At 37.1% G+C, this 20,625-nt stretch overlaps 3 protein-coding genes across 6 annotated transcripts; 1 reads left to right on the forward strand and 2 right to left on the reverse strand.

Moving 5' to 3' along the window:
- Nucleotides 1-535: 535 nt before the first annotated feature.
- LOC137715561 (putative disease resistance protein RGA3) lies at nucleotides 536-4,018 on the reverse strand. 2 transcript variants are annotated; one of them, XM_068454909.1, is made up of 3 exons: nucleotides 1,083-4,018; nucleotides 923-987; nucleotides 536-812 (listed from the first exon to the last, which is right to left on the reverse strand). In XM_068454909.1, the coding sequence occupies exons 1-2, from the start codon at nucleotides 3,911-3,913 to the stop codon at nucleotides 969-971; spliced, it is 2,850 nt and encodes a 949-aa protein (XP_068311010.1). In that variant the 5' UTR covers nucleotides 3,914-4,018; the 3' UTR covers nucleotides 536-812; nucleotides 923-968. The 2 variants fall into 2 exon arrangements, with proteins under 2 accessions (XP_068311010.1, XP_068311009.1); XM_068454908.1 differs by having other exon boundaries at nucleotides 536-987.
- A 1,233-nt stretch (nucleotides 4,019-5,251) lies between these two features.
- LOC137715563 (COP9 signalosome complex subunit 6a-like) lies at nucleotides 5,252-8,992 on the reverse strand. The gene is made up of 9 exons (XM_068454910.1): nucleotides 8,554-8,992; nucleotides 8,374-8,462; nucleotides 8,072-8,165; nucleotides 7,253-7,314; nucleotides 7,067-7,145; nucleotides 6,860-6,952; nucleotides 6,627-6,727; nucleotides 6,095-6,150; nucleotides 5,252-5,526 (listed from the first exon to the last, which is right to left on the reverse strand). Exons 1-9 carry the CDS (start codon nucleotides 8,891-8,893, stop codon nucleotides 5,445-5,447), a joined length of 996 nt encoding a protein of 331 aa, XP_068311011.1. The 5' UTR covers nucleotides 8,894-8,992; the 3' UTR covers nucleotides 5,252-5,444.
- Nucleotides 8,993-9,791: 799 nt separating this feature from the next.
- Nucleotides 9,792-18,649, forward strand: LOC137715855 (peroxisome biogenesis protein 5-like). 3 transcript variants are annotated; one of them, XM_068455205.1, is made up of 16 exons: nucleotides 9,792-9,911; nucleotides 10,002-10,158; nucleotides 10,274-10,408; nucleotides 10,509-10,665; nucleotides 11,366-11,559; nucleotides 11,818-12,069; nucleotides 12,663-12,785; nucleotides 13,367-13,528; nucleotides 14,329-14,519; nucleotides 15,686-15,932; nucleotides 16,193-16,277; nucleotides 16,564-16,673; nucleotides 16,837-17,061; nucleotides 17,611-17,676; nucleotides 17,964-18,058; nucleotides 18,152-18,649. In XM_068455205.1, exons 2-16 carry the CDS (start codon nucleotides 10,042-10,044, stop codon nucleotides 18,228-18,230), a joined length of 2,238 nt encoding a protein of 745 aa, XP_068311306.1. In that variant the 5' UTR covers nucleotides 9,792-9,911; nucleotides 10,002-10,041; the 3' UTR covers nucleotides 18,231-18,649. The 3 variants fall into 3 exon arrangements, with proteins under 3 accessions (XP_068311306.1, XP_068311305.1, XP_068311307.1); XM_068455204.1 differs by having other exon boundaries at nucleotides 9,812-10,158; XM_068455206.1 differs by having other exon boundaries at nucleotides 9,812-10,158; nucleotides 10,277-10,408.
- The last annotated feature ends 1,976 nt before the right edge of the window (nucleotides 18,650-20,625 follow it).

Below are 20,625 nucleotides of genomic sequence, written 5' to 3' on the forward strand. Positions count from 1 at the left end.
GTTGTTGTAGAAGAGATGGAATATAGGTTTGGGACGCCGGAGAAGGGAAGGAATTGCGCCATTGGTGTCGCCGGAGAAGACAAGCAATGACTGCCATGGTTGGAAGATGCGCGGATTTGTTGGAGAAAGGACGAAGGGATATGTTTGGTCACAGGATTAATAAAAGAACTTAAATATTATTAATAATGTTAATAAAAAAACTTAAATACCGTCGGATTTCCGTTTCATAAGAGCATCTCAAAGAGGGTTAGCAATTTTTATCTCTCTGAAAGTGTCATTTGCTTACCCTTTGAGAAGTTGTGGCATGTTTCACATGAGACTTGTATTAAATACTGAAACCAAACTATAAGGAAAATCTTGATTAAATCTACGAATAGAAAACAACATTTATCGATTACAAAATTAAACAATAATGAAGAAAAACTCATTAAACATCCACAATATCAGATTCACATTAAAATTCTCAATAGTAGATTTATTAAAAAAAAAAAAAAAAAAAAGGAATAATCTGTCAAACGAGACATACAGCCCGACATTGATCATGACAACAATCATAACAAACAAATCTCAAACAACCAATACAAGATGTATCAAATCCACACTGAAACTCTTTTTTTAAATTAAAACAACAATGTCACTTCTACTCTAGCATAACTATCATAAAAAAAGATATTATTGTGAAATCACATTGAAACCCTGAAATCGACGGAATCCAAATAATAAAATTTATACAGTGCAACAGCCCGAGACCTCGGGAGGCATACTTGGGTGGTCTCTACATGATCACCCCTTTAGCTTCATCACTGGACTCCCTGAAACGATATGAACAAATATTTTTACTAAAATATGTTAGTCTAATATGGCAACACACAAGAGATTATATGAATTTAGTTGTAGGAAACAAACATGCACAGAAGAATACCTTTTCAAATAGGATTACCCACAGAAGATGCCTTTGCGAGCCACCACTAGTAATAAGATTCGGAGCTAAATAAACCATAAAAATGATGATGTTAAGCCACGGTCAATGTATAAATGTATATCTAAAAATCAAATAAAATAAAATTGACGATCTCAATTACCGGATGATGTTTGGGATGTGAGAAATTTTAGGCCACTCCTCTCCACTGGCTTCTGTGCAACGAGGGATAAGTTTCGGACATCTCCTGATGGTAAGATTCTGAATTGGTATTTTGCAGAGGAAATCTGGCAGTGTTTCTAGCTCTTCGCACCACTCAATAGTCAAGGAAAAAAGACAAGGCATGATTGTAGGAAATTTAGAATCCTCTTTCTTCCACCCTCTCACGCCTTCCCACTCTTTCCAATCCGACATCCACGCAAAGCAGAGGTCTTTCAGTTTTGGGAATATCGAGGAGGATGACTTGAATGCTGCTTGGTCGTCTTCTAGTCCCAAAAATTCGCCACCAACCTTTTCTATGAGCCTCATCTCCGATAGCTTCAGTCTTTCAAGGAAGGGCAATTTACCAAGAGGAGGCACAATTTTCCAATTTACACAATGACCAAGAGTAAGGAATCTCAACATGTTCAAATCCGTCAACCATCTCGGCCAGGTGGGAGCCACAACCCCATTGATGTCTAAAGATTCCAGATCTTCTTGCGGTTGTAAGGCATTCAATATTTGAAGACTACCCTCTGGAGTCGTAGCGAGCGGAGGCCACCGATCAAATTGAATTTGGAGATTAAAAATTTGTTTTTTGTCAAACAATTGTAGTTCCACAACCTCGCTTACATCAATCATATCCCCCATAAGTAATATTCTGAGACTGCCCCGAAGGTTGTTCAAGCTTCTCAGATCCCCAAATTTGAATGCTTCGTCATTGTGACCAAAAAAAACACAACACTCATCTAGTGTTTGCAAACTTGTTAATCTCCCTATCCCTTTTGGCAAGTACTCCAGATCAGATTCCATCACATAAAGATGCCTTAAATTAATCAACTTGCTCATGTTACGAGGCAAATTTGAAAGTGAAGTGCAATCCCGAATGACCAAGGTATACAAATTGTATAAATTACAAATAGAGTCTGGTAATTTCCTCAAATAAAAATTCTCAGACAAATCAAGATGCCTCAAATGTACCAATTGACCAATCTCCTTTGGGAGTTCTTCAGCGGAACTACCGATCAAATTTAATGTCCTAAGACATTTCAATTGCAAAACAAAACGTGCGTCTATGCATGCCCGTGATGCAAAAACTGCGAGGGTACGTAGTTTTTTGAAATTGTAACATGAGGTAGGAAGTGAATATGAACTGTCGGGAACATATGTTAAGGTTAAATGGCGAAGCTTGCCGCCCAATGCCTCTATCTCACTGTTAGCACCTTGATTAGCATTCGTAATCAAACATTCCTTCTTGGTGAGAAAGTGCACAAAGTCATGTACAATATCATGCATTTTGCAACCTAGAATCTTACCACTATCATCATCTTTCTCAAAATCTTGAAAAAACGACCGTGCAACTAAGTTATCAAAAACAATATTGCCAATTATGCCCTTATCTTTATTCCGTTCCGAATCAAGATAATCTTGTGCCATCCAAAGATTTATCAATATATCCCTCTCTAACTCATAATCTTTGGGAAAAATTCCACAATATAAAAGGCAACATTTATCTACAGGGGTCAAATCATAATAACTTAGAAGCAGTGGTTGGAAAACTTCTTCCTCCACTTCGTTCCAATCCCATATCTTACTATTCAAAACATCTTTCCATTCCTTCATTGTTTTCTTATCATGCATGAGACTACCCAAAGTTTTTGCAGCAAGAGGCAAACCCTTACACTTCTTTACAATTTCCCTACTAATATCTCCAAACACCCCATCCTCATCTGCTTCCCTATTACGAAATGCCATGTGTTTGAAGATTGACAAACAATGTGGTTCACTCAACACTCGAAGATTTATCATGAAATTGGTTGATCTCACCATACTAGCAACCCTTTCTTTTCTTGTGGTGACCAATATTCTACTGCCTTCAGCACTATTTTGCATCAGTGGCACCTTTAACTGGTTCCACTGTGTATTGTCTTCAGTCCACACATCATCCAATACCAAGAGAAACTTTTCTTCCTCAATAGATCTAGACATAAGTTGTAAGACATAATCCAACTCATTTGAACTTATGGACTCATCACTAGTAATGGCTTTTGCAATCTTGATCATATCAAAAGGGTCTGACACACAAACCCATATTCTTTTTTGAAAATGGGCTTTGACAGCGGCATCATTATAGGCTTGTTGGGCTAAAGTTGTCTTTCCCATTCCCCCCATCCCTAGAATAGGAATGATGAGGAGCCCCCTCCCTTCTTCGTCACTCACCAACTTACTTACCAAACTACCCTTTTCTTCTTCTCGGCCAAATATCTTAGATTCATCAACAAAAGACGAGGTTTGAGGGGTTTGAGGTTTTTGAATGGCTTTTTCTATAAGTTGAAAATTATACATTTCTCTTTGCTTATAGATCACAGTTAACCTCTCATTCAGATCCTTAATCTCCTGAGCAATTTTATGAAGAGGAATTACCCGCCGAACATGACAACAAGAAAAGCAGCGGGGGACAATAGGGAAACGTACCTTTTTCTTAGCAACAACAGCACTTGTGCCTTCCCTTTCTTGCTTCTCAACTTGTCTCAAAATCTCACCGTTCCAGTCATCCAGCACATCTACCATGTCGGAGGATATTTCCTTGAGATTATCCAACCAGTCTCTCACGTTGGCCTCTTTCACTTGCTCTTGCTCTGCATCCTCAAGCACAGCCCGAATTGCTTTTAGATTGCGAGCAAATTCTTTAACTTCTTTCTCAACGTTCAAAACAAGTTTCACCTCTTCGGCTACGTATTCATAAGTCATTGAAGCTAACTTTTCTAGTAGTGTGGAGATAAGGGCATCAGCCATTTTTAGGGTAAGGAACTTAGAAATTGGTTGACAGAGGATAAAAAGAGAATAGTTGGAAAAAGGAAAGTGTATAGGAATTAGAGAAATGCAGGATGTGGTTGCGTGCTATTGCTTTTCTTCTACCTAGTTTATATAGACAACGGATATATATATATATATATATATATATATATATATATATATATATATATATATATATATATATATATATAAACCGCGTAGGTCTTTTTCCCGTTTGCATTCTGTAAAGCAAGATTCTTTGCATTAATTACCAAAACGAAGATGGAGGCCTAAGCACCTCTCTTTTCTCTCTGTACACGTCTCCCTCTTCTGCGGTTTACTCTCCGTGGAGAGAAAGGAATAACAGCAACTTTTATGAGTGAATTTATTATTGCTACTGTCAGCAAGCAAGCTCATTTCCTTAGAGCATAATTAACCATGTTACAGAATCTGAATGTATTTCTTGTGCAAAGATCGACTTCCTACATGGAATTATGCCTTTCGTTTGGGTGGCTGTTTGTTCGATTGGCATTCGTGCCTTTGTTAGCAAGCAAGCTCATTTCCTTAGAGCCTAATTAACCATGTTACAGAATCTGAATGTCTTTCTTGAGTGAAGATCGACTTCCTACATGGAATTACGCCTTCCGTTTGGGTGGCTGTTTGTTCGAATGGCGTTCGTGACTTTGTCAGCAAGCAAGTTCATCTCCTTAGAGCCAAGTAACCTTGTCGCAGCATCTGAATGTCTTTTCTTGAGTGAAGATCGAGCTCCTAATTCCTACATGGGATTACGCCTTCCGTTTGGGTGGCTGTTTGTTCGATTGACATTCGTTTGTGCCTCTTCGTTTAGTGTGGCTCTTGGGCCTTTGTTCATTAGTCCTTCTCGGGTGGAGAATTTGTATGGTGATTAGTTTTTTTTATTTGTTGCTTGCGGTTTTCACTTCTGCGGAACTGGTCTACTTCGATATAATTTTTTTTTTTGTTTTTTTTCTTCCTTCGATATCATATTTGAACTTTGAGAAAAAAGAAGGGCCGTTTTTAACAATTTTTCAGCCAATCAAAATGGCCGTTAAACTGAGCGGAAAATTATTTTTGTATTTCAATAAACAATGAATGAAAATATAAATTATTTGGATCACAGAAAAATATTATAAAATAGGCTCTTAGAAAGTGGGTTAAAATGAATGTCAAAAAAATAGGCTCTCCGATCGTAACCCTAATTTAATTAGAGTGGCTTTTACTTTCGAGTTTTTATTTAGTACATTCTCCTTCACTTCCCTCAATCTTTCTCCACTTCCGTCAATCTGTAGCAGAAAATAATAATAAATAACAAAAACAAAATGATTATCAAACGACTCATATATTACCTTTTAAAAACTACAACCTAAAACGAAACAATAATGGGCATTGACAGTTGGGGAAACTGAAATTCATATTTCATTCCGTATGGTCTAGGTCTCGTTAAGATTTCAATTTCTACGCCTCTATGCTGTCAAACGAAACAGCAGCACCCAAAAAGTTGTCAAAGAAACTTTCAGAAATAAGCAGTCCGTCCACCTCTTCGACTGTGCCTATCATATGCGGTGTTGAACTTGTCCACTAGCTCATTCGTTGTACTGAGCAAAAAAGAAATAAAGGAAGTGAGAATACAATTGTCATATTCAGCTATGTACTGCTTTAGTATCATTGAAATTTTGATACAATGCCACATTCAACTACTCTACTGTTTTACCCCAACAAAAATATACGCACGCTGCAGAGTACAGAGCTACGCAAACTTGGTAACTGCATTAGTATCACACAGAGGTTTGGATTACGATCCTAACTGTGAATGTAATTCGTAAATTCAACTTACGACAACACCAGTATTATAAACAACTTTATTTTAGGCGTAGGAACAAAATTCGTTACCACACATCAACTGAAAAAGATAGTAAAATCACCCCCACCCCGAACCCTACAATCGTTCAGGGCAGGAAAGACCAATTTCTAGATAGGTAGCCTCGGGTTTCAAACAGGAGAATACATGGGTATCAAACCCATGTGCCTAAGCTGCTCTCACTGAGCCCCCATTTGATCTTCACATCAAAGTCATTGACGTGGAAAAGTTTATGTTTACATTCAGTTCATAAGAATCACATGCAAGGAAAAACATATTAGTGCAAGATATGCCACATCTCATACCTTGAGCAGTTGGTCAGCACAGCCAAATATGTAATCAACAAAGTGTCATTGTATTCCTACCAAAAATAAAAAAAAGAGGTCAGCAACAATAGTGATTCACAGGATATAGATGTCAGCTTAATCAGCAGCCACTATCCACAATCATACATTATGTGAAAAGAGAGGAAAAAATCTCAGCAAAGAGGCCTTGCTTCCAGTTATGGATCACAAAATCTTCCAATCCAAATAAACGACAAGATAAAATTGATAATTGGAACTATGAAGCTTAAATTAAGAGCTTTTCTGAACCATGAAGCATAAGTAATGAGCTCTACCGAATACAGCTCTTACCAATAATATAACAAGTTTATTCTGATGAAACATATATAACCGGGAAGGGAAGGACCAAATCTTCTACGATTTTCCCAGCACTATCCAAAATTATTATGCCATCTTCCCATTTTTAATTAATGTTTATTTCTCTAATAGTACAATCAAGTGCATAACAAATGCCTCTACTAGTGAATTCGGAATTGAAACGAGGAACACTCACCATCAAGAAATCATCTTGAAATTTCCCTGATTCTATGGCAGGCAACCTTCTCAAAAGACTTGATACTTGTCTTAACAGTGAATTTTCACAAGGTATATCACCTGCAAGTAGAAAAACAAGAGCAATTATTATCAGTTCTGGACCTTTCTAAAACATGGCTCCCAGCAGTATGTATACACAAAGTGCCAACACAAAAGCAAGTACTTGTACTTAAACTAAAAGTACGTGCGTACCTTTCTGCATAGCAAGAAGATAGTGATGAAGCACTCTAATTCTGCTATTTAGCATCTTGATAGCACTGTGGATACCTGTAAGATGAGCAGCCACTGCACACAACCGAGGTTGTATTAGTTTGTATCAGAAATAGATGAGTACGTCCAGTTATCTTTTGTGGGGAAGAACTGGTGTGAGATAAGCAACATGATCAACTGAGGACCCACATTGAGTTGCTGCTGAACCTCCATCAGATGGTTTAAGATGGGCAACATGATCAACTGAAATGCGCTCAGCTTCCACCGTCTTTGAACACACACACACACACACAAAATAAGAACAAAAACGTCTCCGTAAACCCTGGTTGATAATAATAAATAACTTTAAAGTAGAAAATAATGAATAAGCCTAACCTCAATGGTATAGCTTGAGCTGACAAAGATTAGCTGTGGAATCCCATCAATGACATGCATCTCTACGGTTGTAAAGTTAACACTCATAAGACGACAAAGTTTAAAAAGATAAACGATAAACGGCAATTCAAATAGGAACCAAGAAAACTGTCCAAATCCCACAAGTTTTCCATAAGACTCTGGCCAATAGAAATAATTTGCAAGCCAGTCCAGTTACAAATATTGCGACCCTAAAAGTCATTGCACAATAGATTTCACTAGGGACCATGATTTCATCAGACAAATAAGAGTTGCAGGAACTATTAATTGTACAGTAGAAGACAAAGAAAAAAGAAACACTACAATCTTAACTAAAACTAAGAAAATGGCAGCAAACAACAGATAACGCTGTGGTACAACACCATCAATGTGGGGTTGTTAAGAAGCTTAAACAACCACCTACTAAATTTTAGACAGCTTTATGTTCGACAGAGTATTGAAAGAACTGGAACCGGCACTGGGGCACTTTTAGTTTGTTTGCCACAGTTCTCAAGGATGGCTTCCTAAGAAACACCAAACGTGCCCGAATTCCAATACAATATCTCAAGCAAACAACCACCAACCAGCACAAGCTAAAATAAGCAACATGGTATATACAAGAACGAGAAAGCACTACATGCACATGCTGCCATGATAAAAATACAAATTCATGCTTCAGCCGTAGATATGATACCACATAGCATACAAATTCACAAAATTAGAAATGCATAGGTTCACATTTAACTGGAAATGCCCACAAAAGCTCACGTACACAACAAGATAACAATGCAGCTAACGTACCACTTTCGTAAATAGTGATTGGGAGATCCTTTTGAGCAGCATTGATCATAGGGTTGAGAATAACATAAACAGGGCTTTCATTGATATCCATCAGCTGCGACATTAGAAAGTAGAAACACACATTCTTATCATGGGAATACCGAAAACCAAATGCAGTATAAACATCATGCCGAAAAACTAGACTCTCGAATTCAAGAATCATTCATAATTCGTAGACGACATGATTCGGTCGCTAACAGTACAGTATCACGTAATGCAAGTATCTACGGGTTCGAATAATAAGAAAAGAGCAGAAAAATTACAGCTTTGTGGATGTTCATGTCAGATTCCTGAGCATCTGTTCCAGTAGAGTACCACCCCAGTATGTAAAAGTGCGGGAACACCTTCTTATCTGCAAAAGCAAAATACTGCCACTGATTAAAACCACAAAAATGAAAAATAAAATAACAAAAAATAAAAGCTATGAGAAACGAGAACGCAACAGAGCTCTTGCTTCTTCTCGAGGAAGGCGCGGTCGAGGGAGTGAGTTGCAGGATCGTAGAGGAGCTCGAAGCTGTTGAAGATCTCGACCGTGCGGCCCCTCTGAACCCCGATAACGCAGCCGAAGACCCGCGGACACGAGGCGGAGGCGGGGTCGGAGAAGGAAGAAGAGGATGCTGCTTCTACTGCTCCGTCGGCGCCGTTGTTGGGCGGTGGTGGTGTCGAAGTGTTGGTGACGGGCGGGTGCATCTGGGACTTAACCCTAGAGTAGTGGTCGGAGATGTTGACGATCACCAGTGGGTGGAGCTTGAACGTCAGCCCGCTGCTGGAGGATTCCGCCATTTTTTCCGATTTCGAGATTTGGTGGTTTTGGTTTTTTGGCTCTTCGGAGCTCCGGTTTCGGTTTTTGCTTTTGCTCTTCTCTGCCTTCTCTTTTCTTTTTATTTTATTTGTGATTTCATTGCAGTTTAATTTCCGAGTTGGTGACTTAACTCCGTTCGTTCAGTATTTGGGCCTGAGTCTGGTGGGTTTTAGAACCATGAAATGGCATCTGGCCCAGCCCATATTTTACAAACTTCAGACCTTGGGCCCGTTTAGTAGAGGACGTGCTGATTTTTTTTTTTTTTTTTAACAAACAATATTATCACCATTTAGTATTATAGTCCAATGGTATTCCTTTTTCTTGTAAGTTAAAGATCTTAGGTTCTGTTCATTTTTATAATGCGATTCAAATTCGTGAATATTTCACTTATCAATGAAGATGAATACTACTAAATAGAAGAAGACATGTCGATTTGAATAAAGCCCATCGCTTGAAACGCTTTTCCAACGTCACACGACCCATGAGGAAGACGAACCAAACAAATAAAATAAAACGTTTTAGTTAAAATGATATATGAGATTGACATAACTTTTTACTTTGATATCTGAGATTTGAAATTAACATAATTAGTTTCTGAGTTTGTTCGTTATGAATCATTTTTGTGAAAAATTTCTTTTAATAAGAATAAAAATGATAAAAATACTTTTAAATTAATAAAGTCAAAATGATTTGACAAAAATTGATAATGTTTTTATCGTTTTATTTTTATTTAACAGAAACTTTTACAAAATAACCAAAATGATTAGTGTACCACAATCTCATAGACCAATTTTATCGAAAGTAAAGATTTATGCTAATATCACATTGCATTTTAAGCTAAAAAGCCATAAAAATAAATAAAATTAATTAATCTGATAACTTTGACAGACGTCACAGACCAAGAAGAGGAACTGAAACGGGCATCAAGGCTCTGTCTCTGCTGTAATCCCCTCAATCCAAATCCCAACAAACACACTCGTCATTTCTTCATATTTTCCGGTTGGTCTTTCTAAAATTATTATTTAAATAATTCACAGAGAAGAAAAATACGCACAGATATTTACACGGTGGGTGGCGGTTGTTTTGTAGTTCTGGTGTGGATTGAAGAGGAAGAAGAACATCGGCCGCCATGGCGATGCGCGAGCTCGTGACCGGCGGAGCAGCTTGTGCGGTTCCGGGCCAATCTTCTTCCTCCAATCCTTTCGGCGCCCTCGCCAACGCCCTCATCGGCTCCTCCTCCAAGCAGGTTCGTCTTTTCTTCCTCCTTTCAATCTCCCTGTATTTCATTCGTTTCGATCAGCAATTTAGTCGGAAACGGCGGCGACGGCGTCGTTTTGTTGAATTTCGGTTTAATTTGTCAGCAGGAGAGGTTGAAGGAGATACCTTCGTCGACGCCCACTGTTTCCGAACCGCAGTTTTATCCCGACGGCCATGGACACCTGCAACAGCTCCCCGGCTCCGAGCTCGACCGGCCGTTTATGCAGCCCCGCACTCAGGTTCGACTTCCAAAGCTCCAATCTTTCCCCACTGATTTTACTCTAGTATTAGAATTTACTTACCTTTAATTTTGCTTAATTAGCATTCGTTTTGTGTCAGAGCTCGGAGTTTCTTCGAAACTTCAACTCGGTTGATGGCAACAGACTGCTTGACAATGCATGGGACGAGGTACAGAGTTCTCAGCCCGAGCCTATGCATATGCCTCAACACGACCGCATTTATGATATTAGACCTCAGCTTCAAACGACTTTGGATGGTAAATTTCTCAAAGTGCTTGTTATTTACCTCTTGATTGTTGCACTTCATTCACAACCTGCTAGGCTTTCCGCTTCGTCCATGTTATTTCGCCTTCTTAAGTAAGTAACGAGTGAACGACATAAATGGCAAGATTACTTGATCAAGAATGGATATTGGTTTCTGTGTTTATCAACATTGGAGAATGGTACAGTTGCTTGTGGATGAGTGTTTGTCAGAGGCTTTTATGCCCAAAACTGGCATTTGAATAAGAAAAAAACACATAATAGGCGATACTTTGGAGTTTTGGATTTCGGTGCTGCTACTTTTAATTATTTTATATCTTGAAACGTTTAACTTTGAAGTGAGGTAGAAGCTTGAAGTTTTAGTTAATTTTTTTTTCTTTTCAATTTCCAGTTAATGTACGAAACAGTTTATTGGCTCAAGTGAACCCTCGAACTGATCAATATGCATTTTTTTAATTTTTATTGAGATTTTATAGTTCAACCAGAAAAAAGGAAAAGCTCTTTTGTGTTATTTCTCTTTTTGGATGAGTTGTAGGTTGTTATCTTCCCGCTTTGTGTAGTACTTTATGCTTAGCCTAAACTTCTGGTCGTTGCTTCTGATCAAATAACCAGGAGTAGTGTCTATCCTCAGCATAAAGGATTATTAATTTATTTTGAGATTTATCTATATTTTTCCCTTCTAAATATGTTTTGCAGGGCCACCACAAAGGGTGTTGTCAAGCTTTTTGCACTCATTTGTTGAAAGTAGTCGTGGTGGAATGCCTTTTCATCCCACTCCACTTCCAGTGTTAGGATTGTCTGCTGGTGACAAACAATGTATACGTGATCGCACCAGCATCATGGCCCGGCACTTCTTTGCTGATAAAAGTGAAGATTTTATTAATGGGCAGGTTTGAAATTTCTCTTACCTATGTTATATTGGAATTTGTCTGTCATAAATCTAAATTAATCTTCATTTCTAGTAGTAGCTGTCAGCTTGGTTTTTTTTATGAGCATTCGATAGCACATTTTCTGTTTCCTCATTGTCATGTTTTTGCTTGTCTTTGGGGTTTGTTTCAGAAGTTTGTATCTTGAGTTGTTCCTTTTCTTTCCAAAGAGAATCTTAGTCTCAAGAGTTTAGGTTAATTTTCTATTTTCTATTTTTCCAGGTAAATGCACTTTTATCTTCTTTAGATATTGACAGTGATGTCAACAGTAAAGGACCTCTGCCTGCAAGGTTTCGGGAACTGGACGATTATTGGAATGAATCCCAAGCTATAACAAAACCTGGTGCTCACACTGCGCAAGGATGGGTCACTGAATTTAGCCAACATAGGTTAGATCATGGTGATCCCAATGCGTGGGCTCACTCATTTGAGCGACAACATGGTGCCAATGGTTGGGCTTCTGAATTTGAGCAGGTAAAGGAGTATTGTAGCTTGTATGTCAATTGCATTCACTGATTCTATTCTCACTTGCTATTGATCAATCATTGACCTTCATAATGTGATGGAGAATGACGCTAGCAATTATTTATTGTTATCATCGATTTACCAACCAAGGAGGTTGGAAAATGTGTGCTTGAGTTAAAATTTGGTGGTGGCAATATATTAGGTTTTTTTAGGGTAATTTACAATATTCTGGGGTTTGGGGATTATTCCTGTGCAGTGTATTGGCCTAGAACCAGGGGCTTCTTCAAGATGAAGCACGTAGTACATGGTGGAGTATGCTTGTAATATAGAAGCACCGAAAAGTTTTTTAACCTAAGGAAAATAGAAAAGAAAAGAAGAAGAATATATAAGTTCTGGCCCCTTGATTAAAAACTAGGCTTACCACCTTAGTTTGGGTGCATCACACTATTGTATGTGAGTTGACCTTGAACTGAAAATGTAAGACTGTGTATATGCTGCTTGATACCCCGTTGTAATAGGATTTGGATTTTAAAACTATAATCAATACAAATTTTATATGAGAGCTATATTGATGCATAATTTTCCGTTTCCCGTGGTTACAGGAACAGTCCCAGTTGATGTCTGCAGATCATATGAAAGGTGTAAATATGGCAAGCTTAGCTGCAATGGAGCAAACTCGTATGCTTGCAAATACGCTAGCTCAGAATGAAGAACCAAAGTTTCAGGTTTATACACGTTCTTCACACTGTTTCCAAGACTGAATTTTGGGACATTTTTTTTTATTGAATATCACATCAGCAAATGACTTTTGGAATCAAGCACTCTTTCCGAGCTTTTGCACGCCTTGTAATTGACTTATCATTTTTGGCTGAACCTTTTGGACTGCAATAGTCACTAGTCACAGAATCTATTATAAATGATGCTAATGTTTGTAACATGTCATTTTTACACCATTTTTTACATTAGTGCTTCCAAGTATAACAAACATGGAATTACTAAAGATGAATTCCTGTAAAAATTCTCATGAAATGCTCCAATTGCTGTTAACTGTATTCACTTTTAGGTGTCCTTGTTAGCTTGTGTCAACTTTTTGATTTTGTAAGCAGACGCTTACATGAATTAATCTCTGGATGTTTTGGCATTATATAGCTCGGGGGCTGTTAATTATCATGACATGTAGTCAGAACGTTGTTCCAATTACATGTGATTTGTTATGATGGGTATTAATGATGCAATGTAATTGCATTCTTGTTTTTTGGAATTATTACTATCGTCATTCATATATTTTACTTTTCGGGGTATGTAGAAGTCAAGGTTTCTCCAGTTTGTGTCAAAAATGAATCGTGGTGAACTCATTATCGATGATAATCAAGTCAAGCCGGCAACATCATATGGGGACTGGGCATCGGAATATCAACAGCAGTATAATGCGGGTCCTAGTTGGGCTGACGAATATGCACGTGGCGAGGTAGGAATCTGGTCTGAATATGAATATTTGTTCCCTAGTTTTATATTTACTTTCAGCATCTGAAATATACCAACCAATTTTGAACCCATTTTGCGATACTTTTCCTATTTGTACAAGCGATTCTGCCTAATTACTTATTTTGGGGTGTTGAGGTGAGGTGTTCATGTTCTGGTTTATGAATGGTATGAAGAAAGGGTGGGATGAGTTAGTTTCTGGGATGACTTGTGGTGCGGGATGACACATAAAAGAAAAGGGGAAGTGGTTTCCTCACACCCTTTTTCTCCCATGCACAACCCTTTTTAGATCGTAGGAGAATCAAGGGACGAAAATAAAGAGTGGTGTCCGAGAATCATTTCACAAGAAAAACCTTATACATAAAAAAACCAATGTAATTGAATTGGTAATTATAATGCGTCTAACTTTTTGTACATATACTTCAACAAAGTTCAACATACATAATACTACAAAATTAAGAATATGCTTCTATATGTTGGAGCAATCGAGCTTGTTTTGAAGCGGAAGAAACCAAAGATGCTTAACAAAAGTATAAAAGAAAATATCCTATTGTAAATTTGTGTTGCGACAAGGCTAGAAGTTCATACTTAAAGGAAAATGAAACCCATTTATAAACTTTTTTGTGGGTAAGTTGTGGTCACAAATGGAGAATGATAGTGATTTACATGATCCTTCTATAAGGTGGCAAACTCATACACAAGGTTTTATTTTTAGTTCCTTGATTTGTTATGCAATGAGTTCACTCCAGTTCCAATTTCTGCTGTCTGATTCTGATGGTTTTCCAGCTATCTCATGGACCCAATCAATGGGCAAATGAGTTTAATTCTGAACAAGAGCATGGGTCAGTTGATGATCAGTGGGTCAATCAGTTTACTAAGTTGCATGTGGATGACTGGGCAGAGGATTTTGGAAATCAGGTTGGTGAAGGACTCTTGGGGGACAGTTCTGCTGATAGCTGGGCTAATGCATACAATGAGTAAGTCAAATCGTTCTTTTTTGAAAAAAAATGTTTTTCTACTTTATCAGCTTTATATTCTACTTTGGGGAAGTTGGTCTGATGTATAATCCAATAGCTAATGAATGTGTCATATATTTGCAAAGTTACAGCAACAGTAACATCTTGGCCATGTTTGTTGGCTAGGATTGGACTAAATCAGAAAACTTACTAGATTTAAGGTACGTTGAAGTAAGAAATGAAGGCAAACTTCTAAATTTTTTCCAAGGTGAAAAAAATAGATGAATTAGTTACATGGTGTTAATATCCTACCATTTTGTGGGGTATTGGAAGGGATAAGTTTCCTTTAATGACTATTCCCTCGACCTTCAACTTGGACAAAAGTTGGAAGTTGGCCTCCATTTCTTCCTTCCATACCTTGAATCCAATGAGTTATTCAATCCAATCCTAGGCACTAAACGTGTGCCTTAAGTTTGCAGTGATTTCAATCAAGTGAATCATGCATTTCTGTTGGTGGTTTTGGTCTGTACATTGACACCTAGTGCTGAAATGAATGCATCTCATGGCTAAACCGCTAAAGTACTGGAAATTCAAGTGATTTAATGTTCAAATATTGGTCCCCTTTAAGCATCACTCAACTTTCTTTATTTCAAAAGAGGGAACTTGAGTAATGAAGAGTGGATTTTGCAGTTCATGAGCATGGGCTTTGTGAGATTCCTCCCTCTCTTGTTTCTACTTGTATAGTTATCAACTTTGTATCCTATCTTTCAGACCAAAAAAAAAAAAAAAAAAAATTATAAGATACTTGATGACAAGAGTTGTTGGTCTGGCTGTCAGGTCCTTGGTTTGCTCCCAAGTGGTCTAGGGTTCGACTCTCTCCCACGGTACCCACCTAGTAAAATGCTAGAGTTTCTCGCTCCCCAAATGTTGTGGGGTCCGGTGGGGGGACCTATTGATTAGTCAGGTCAAAGACTCAGATACACTAGTTTCAAAAAAAAAAGAAAAAAAAGATACTTAATGGGTTTGTTAACTTATATGTCTGTCTGTTTAAGATATTTCGAGTAATAAATGTTGATTCCATTCCTCGTTCATTAAACGGGCTTGGAGGACGTTGTGTTATTACTCACCTTCTATGGTATTCATTATTTCATCCTTAAAGAAAACTTATCTTCCTTTTCAACAAGCAGGTACATGAATGAGCAAGCAGCTACGAAACAGCGTAATGATGCTGCAAGGGGAGTTTATGTATTTTCCGATATGAATCCTTACGTTGGTCACCCAAACCCACTAAAAGTAGGCCAGGAAATGTTCCACAAGGGTCTTTTGAGTGAAGCAGTGCTGGCATTAGAAGCCGAAGTTCTCAAAAACCCTGACAATGCTGAAGGTTGGAGGCTACTTGGAATAGCGCATGCAGAAAATGATGATGATCAACAGGTAATCCTACTATGTTAATATTTACCATCTAGCATTTACAAATTGTATACTTTTGGCATATTCCTTGTTTTTAACCCTTAGCATAGGGGGTCTCCATATAGTTGTACTATATGAACTCCTGAAAATTTCATATAGCCGTACAACATGCTTTAAGTCAAAGAATGACCTTATTTCTACCCTATATCTAACTTATACATGTGTTTCAGTGTGTTTTAACTCCATAGAATGACAATTAATGTCCTGAAATGTAATCTTTGCAGGCTATAGCAGGTATGATGCGTGCACAGGAGGCTGATCCAACAAACCTCGAAGTGCTTCTTGCTCTTGGAGTGAGTCATACAAATGGTCAGTCATTCTTTCTCCATTTATAAGTAAAACAGTTGAACCTCATTTGAGTAATCATTAAAGTTCCAAGCAACTGATCATACATCATAGTATCCAGTCAATGACACCCCTGAAGCACACTAGTTGTGTGAATATTTATGGTCTTTTTCTGTTTGCCAAAAAAAATCTGGCCTTTTTCAGTTTGTAAAAAAAAAATGTGATTTTTTATTTTTTCAGAAACAAACTCTAGGAAGCAGATACTTCTCTAAAGTACTTAAAAACTGATAAAGACTCTTCAAATTTGCAGAACTGGAGCAGGCGGCTGCTTTGAAATATTTATATGGATGGTTACGCCATCACCAAAAGTATGGGGTACTTACCAAACCAGAGCTGTCTGATTCCTTGTACTATGCTGATGTAAGTGTTCACCTTTAGAACCTTTATGGTTTTGTGGGTCTTAATATTCCCAATATATTCAGCAGAGGATTTTTTTCCCCAAAATTGTTTTTAGCGCATTGAATTGCTTAGTGTTACCCCTAAACCTATAATGTATGAATAAACCTTATTTCTAAATGCACAGGTTGCTAGATTATTCAATGAAGCTGCTCAGATGTCACCTGATGATGCTGATGTGCACATAGTACTTGGTGTCCTTTACAATTTGTCAAGAGAATATGACAAAGCTATCGATTCCTTCCGGACAGCTTTGAAACTAAAGCCACAAGATTACTCGTTGTGGAACAAGCTTGGAGCAACACAAGCAAACAGTGTTCAGAGTGCTGATGCGATATTCGCTTATCAACAGGTAATTTGGGTAATCAACCCTTGTAGGGTTTCTTCTTTCTAACTTACCTTATATGTAAAATGCATATGAATCCTTTCATTCTGAAAGACTAAATGTAGGATGAAATAGTCACCTTAGCCACTGTAGCGTATAAGAAATTGACTGCAATTTATAATCCTAAGATAAACTTTTGTTAGTGAGTGTTAAGGAAAATTGTTACTCAGATGCTTCTTGAACTAGCGGCTTTCCAAAATTGTTCAAAGACGAGTTTACAATTTTCCTGCAACCCTTATTGTCATCGGTTGGGGATTCTCCGTCAACAATAGTTTTATCTTTATCTTTCCTTATTAACAAAATAAACAATTCCATAATTTTTGTTTATAGTTGTTACTTTTGTTTTGTTCCTTTCAATGGGCTTCGGTGCCTTTCAGTACATTATGTGATAGATGTACAGCTTTATTTAATACAGAGTGCATGTTTGTATTTCTGTGTTTAATTGACTTTCGTGAATATTTTATACTATCTACTTTGGACTAACTTTTGTTTTTGGTTCTTTCTCTGGGTATACAGGCACTAGATTTGAAGCCAAATTATGTTCGTGCATGGGCAAATATGGGTATCAGTTATGCCAACCAGGTTTATTCCTACGCTTAATTCATGCTCACTATCAATTTGAAATTTTAGACGGGTAATGAATTTTATTATTTCCTACCTTGTTTCGAGTTTGAACAATGTTTTGGTTTCAAACTTCGATGCTGAGAGAGAGCGCTCAGTCCATGAATTTTGACTAGTTATTGCTTGTTATTTGACTTTGTTATAAGTAATCAAACTGTTAGGATAGTGTCTCCCAGTGTCTTAAATTTGGGATCCGCAACATTGTCTGACCGGTTATTTTCTTTCTTCCCCTCTGGTTTTGCATCTAGGGTATGTATGAGGATTCCATACGTTACTATGTCCGAGCACTGACCATGAATCCAAAGGCAGACAACGGTTGGCAATATTTGAGAATTTCGTTGAGGTATGTTAAGTATCAAAGGTAGGAAAAAAATCTTTTAAGCCTCTCTTTGCAAGATACCTATTAAATACGTTACTATTCTCGTCTTTGTTGCAGCTGTGCTTCTAGGAACGACATGTTGGAAGCTTGCGATTCTCGGAATCTAGATGTTCTCCAGAAAGAGTTTCCGTTATAGAACATATATCCATTTCGGGTTGCTGGAATGAAAAACCGAAATATGCATCCTCTGGTGCTCCCGTCGGAACTCTGATTTTAGAAAACATTCACCTTTACGGTTCATCCTCCGGTGCTTCTTAGCAAAGTCTGCCGGTTTTGGTAAACATTATCCGACGGAGGCGTAACTCGAAAGAACGAGCGGGCCATTAAAAATTCATCGAAATGAAATAAGTCTTGGCACTTCAAAAATAAATCGTCGATGTGTAACGCTTCTTATGTATAACAGAAATCAGAATCATAGCTTACATTGAAAAAGGATGTAAATTGTAATGGAGTTCGGGTTTGTTCATATCTGCTATAGTTGTTTTGGTCATACTGTTGGTGCTCATGATTTTTTGTCAAATTTTTAAGAATTTTCAAAGTATGAAGTTTGAAGTACGCTAATTTCGCCGGTTTAAGAGATTTTGTCTTTGATTGCGAAGGTCCCATGTTCAAATCTCCTTTCCTCTAGGTTTTCTTGTATGTAAAAATAAATAAATAAAAATTGAGATTACTCATATAAGTAAACAGAAATAGTTTGATATGGCAAGCCATTGATATGCCCAACATTCTTTTTGCTGATTTTAAAAAATGGGTACCTAACTTCTTGGAGTAATTTCAAATTCGTTGTAACCTCTTTAACACATTCCAAATGACTATCTAAAGTTTTGTAAAGTGGACATCTATTAGGTTCAGTAGCGTTCAATGATAACATGGATAAATATTAAGCGTGCTTTAATTCTCAACTCTCAAGTCATCAATGGGGACTTGAATCTTCAAATTGACGCCATTTAGCTAAGCAAATTTATGGTTTAACTTGGCTAAAATTGGTCAATTTGGGAGAGTAGGACTCCAAAAACGTCAATTAGTGAAAACCAACTTTAGATTTTGCCATCTCATCATTTAATGATAATAACGTCATCACTTAATTTTGATAAAATTCCCGGTGATCTACCAGATGTCTAATTTTCAAAACGTTAGGTAGTTATTTAGAATGTTTTAATATGTAAAGTTTAATTTTTTTATACCCTAAAAGTTAAAAGTGGAGGACAAGGATCCTCTCCGGATCCTCTTTGTGGGAATCCGGGAATTAATCTATCGTGTCCGTTCATCATACATCTACAGCCAGTTTTCATTAAATACTATTTATATTCAATCTTAAATTTTAAATAATTTCTAACCACAGCCAGCTTTTGTTAAATACTATTTATATTCAATTTAAAATTTAAAATTTAAAATAATTTCTAACCTCACAATTTATGATGAACGAGTACGATTAATTGATCATCTGGATTTTCACAAAGAAGATCTGAGGAAGATCCTATTCCAAAACTAGAGTCTGGAATTATTCACGGCGCATCCAGTGGTTAAAGTCAACCATTAATGCTTGTCAAAATTGACCATGTGAATTCTGAGAAGGTCTCCATACACGGATCTTTGCATCTTAATAAAGTGATAGAACCATCAGATACTCAAAGGGCCATTTTGTCCACAAATTCCCAATTATTCCTGCAGCTGCAACAAAATAATGTTGGGGAACTCATGATTGTAGTAAATTTGTAAAGAATCTCAAGGGCGGGATTGTTCATAAATTATTCATATTTTAACGTGAATTTTCATGTTAACATTATAAAACATGAAAAATACTAAGGAGACTTTCAAAAGTGAGACTCTCTGACATCTTATATTTTTTACATAATATTTTATAATGTTGGCACGAAAATAAACTTTAAACTGTGAGGTGATATACAATCCATGGATAACTCCACTTTTGGAGAGTCCCTTTAGCATTTTTCATAAAATATTACGACAAAAACATGATGCGACAAAAAATGCATTGAAAGTTGCACTTTTAAAAGATTCTTCTTAGCATTTTTCATTTGTAAAATCCCAAAAAACTGTCATTTTTTTCTTTTGAATCTTGTAATCATAAGATAACACATAATTCACTGTTTCATGAGTTCCCCCTATAAGGCTCCACAGCCTATAGACAAAAATTAACTGCCATGGTCTAATGATCCATTGTTCCCCTTGCGTGTGTGCTGAACCCAATGCCACAGTGGTCTCTCTCACTCTAAATCAATCATTTGTGTTGGATAATGCAAGAGGTTCTGAATATCAATAAGGGAAGAGAGGAGTCCATGGTAGCATACGAACATCCACAAATTCGTTTGAGACTGCTTTTGTTTAAAATGCTTAAAACATTATTAATATAAGCATGTTGAAATTTTTATAAAAAAAATTGAGTTCTTTCTGCAAAAGCACCTAACAGGTTTTCACCGAAAAATGCTTATATGATAAAAATTGTAGTTGAAATTTTTTTATCAAACGTATTCAAAAAGTATTTTTATTTGTCATATAATAATACATTCAGT

The sequence above is a fragment of the Pyrus communis genome, chromosome 14 (genome assembly GCF_963583255.1).
Source record: "Pyrus communis chromosome 14, drPyrComm1.1, whole genome shotgun sequence".
NCBI lineage: Eukaryota > Viridiplantae > Streptophyta > Magnoliopsida > Rosales > Rosaceae > Pyrus > Pyrus communis.

Excerpts from the sequence above, each read along its gene's own strand:
- LOC137715561 (XM_068454909.1), bottom strand. The coding sequence starts at position 3,913 with ATGGCTGATGCCCTTATCTCCACACTACTAGAAAAGTTAGCTTCAATG.
- LOC137715563 (XM_068454910.1), bottom strand. The coding sequence starts at position 8,893 with ATGGCGGAATCCTCCAGCAGCGGGCTGACGTTCAAGCTCCACCCACTG. Across the intron at positions 7,146-7,252 it reads GCTCAAGCTATACCATTGAG|ACGGTGGAAGCTGAGCGCAT; the intron begins GTTAGGCTTATT and ends GTGTGTTCAAAG. Across the intron at positions 6,728-6,859 it reads TCTTCTTGCTATGCAGAAAG|GTGATATACCTTGTGAAAAT; the intron begins GTACGCACGTAC and ends TTCTACTTGCAG.
- LOC137715855 (XM_068455205.1), top strand. The coding sequence starts at position 10,042 with ATGGCGATGCGCGAGCTCGTGACCGGCGGAGCAGCTTGTGCGGTTCCG. Across the intron at positions 13,529-14,328 it reads ACGAATATGCACGTGGCGAG|CTATCTCATGGACCCAATCA; the intron begins GTAGGAATCTGG and ends ATGGTTTTCCAG. Across the intron at positions 15,933-16,192 it reads AAAATGATGATGATCAACAG|GCTATAGCAGGTATGATGCG; the intron begins GTAATCCTACTA and ends TAATCTTTGCAG.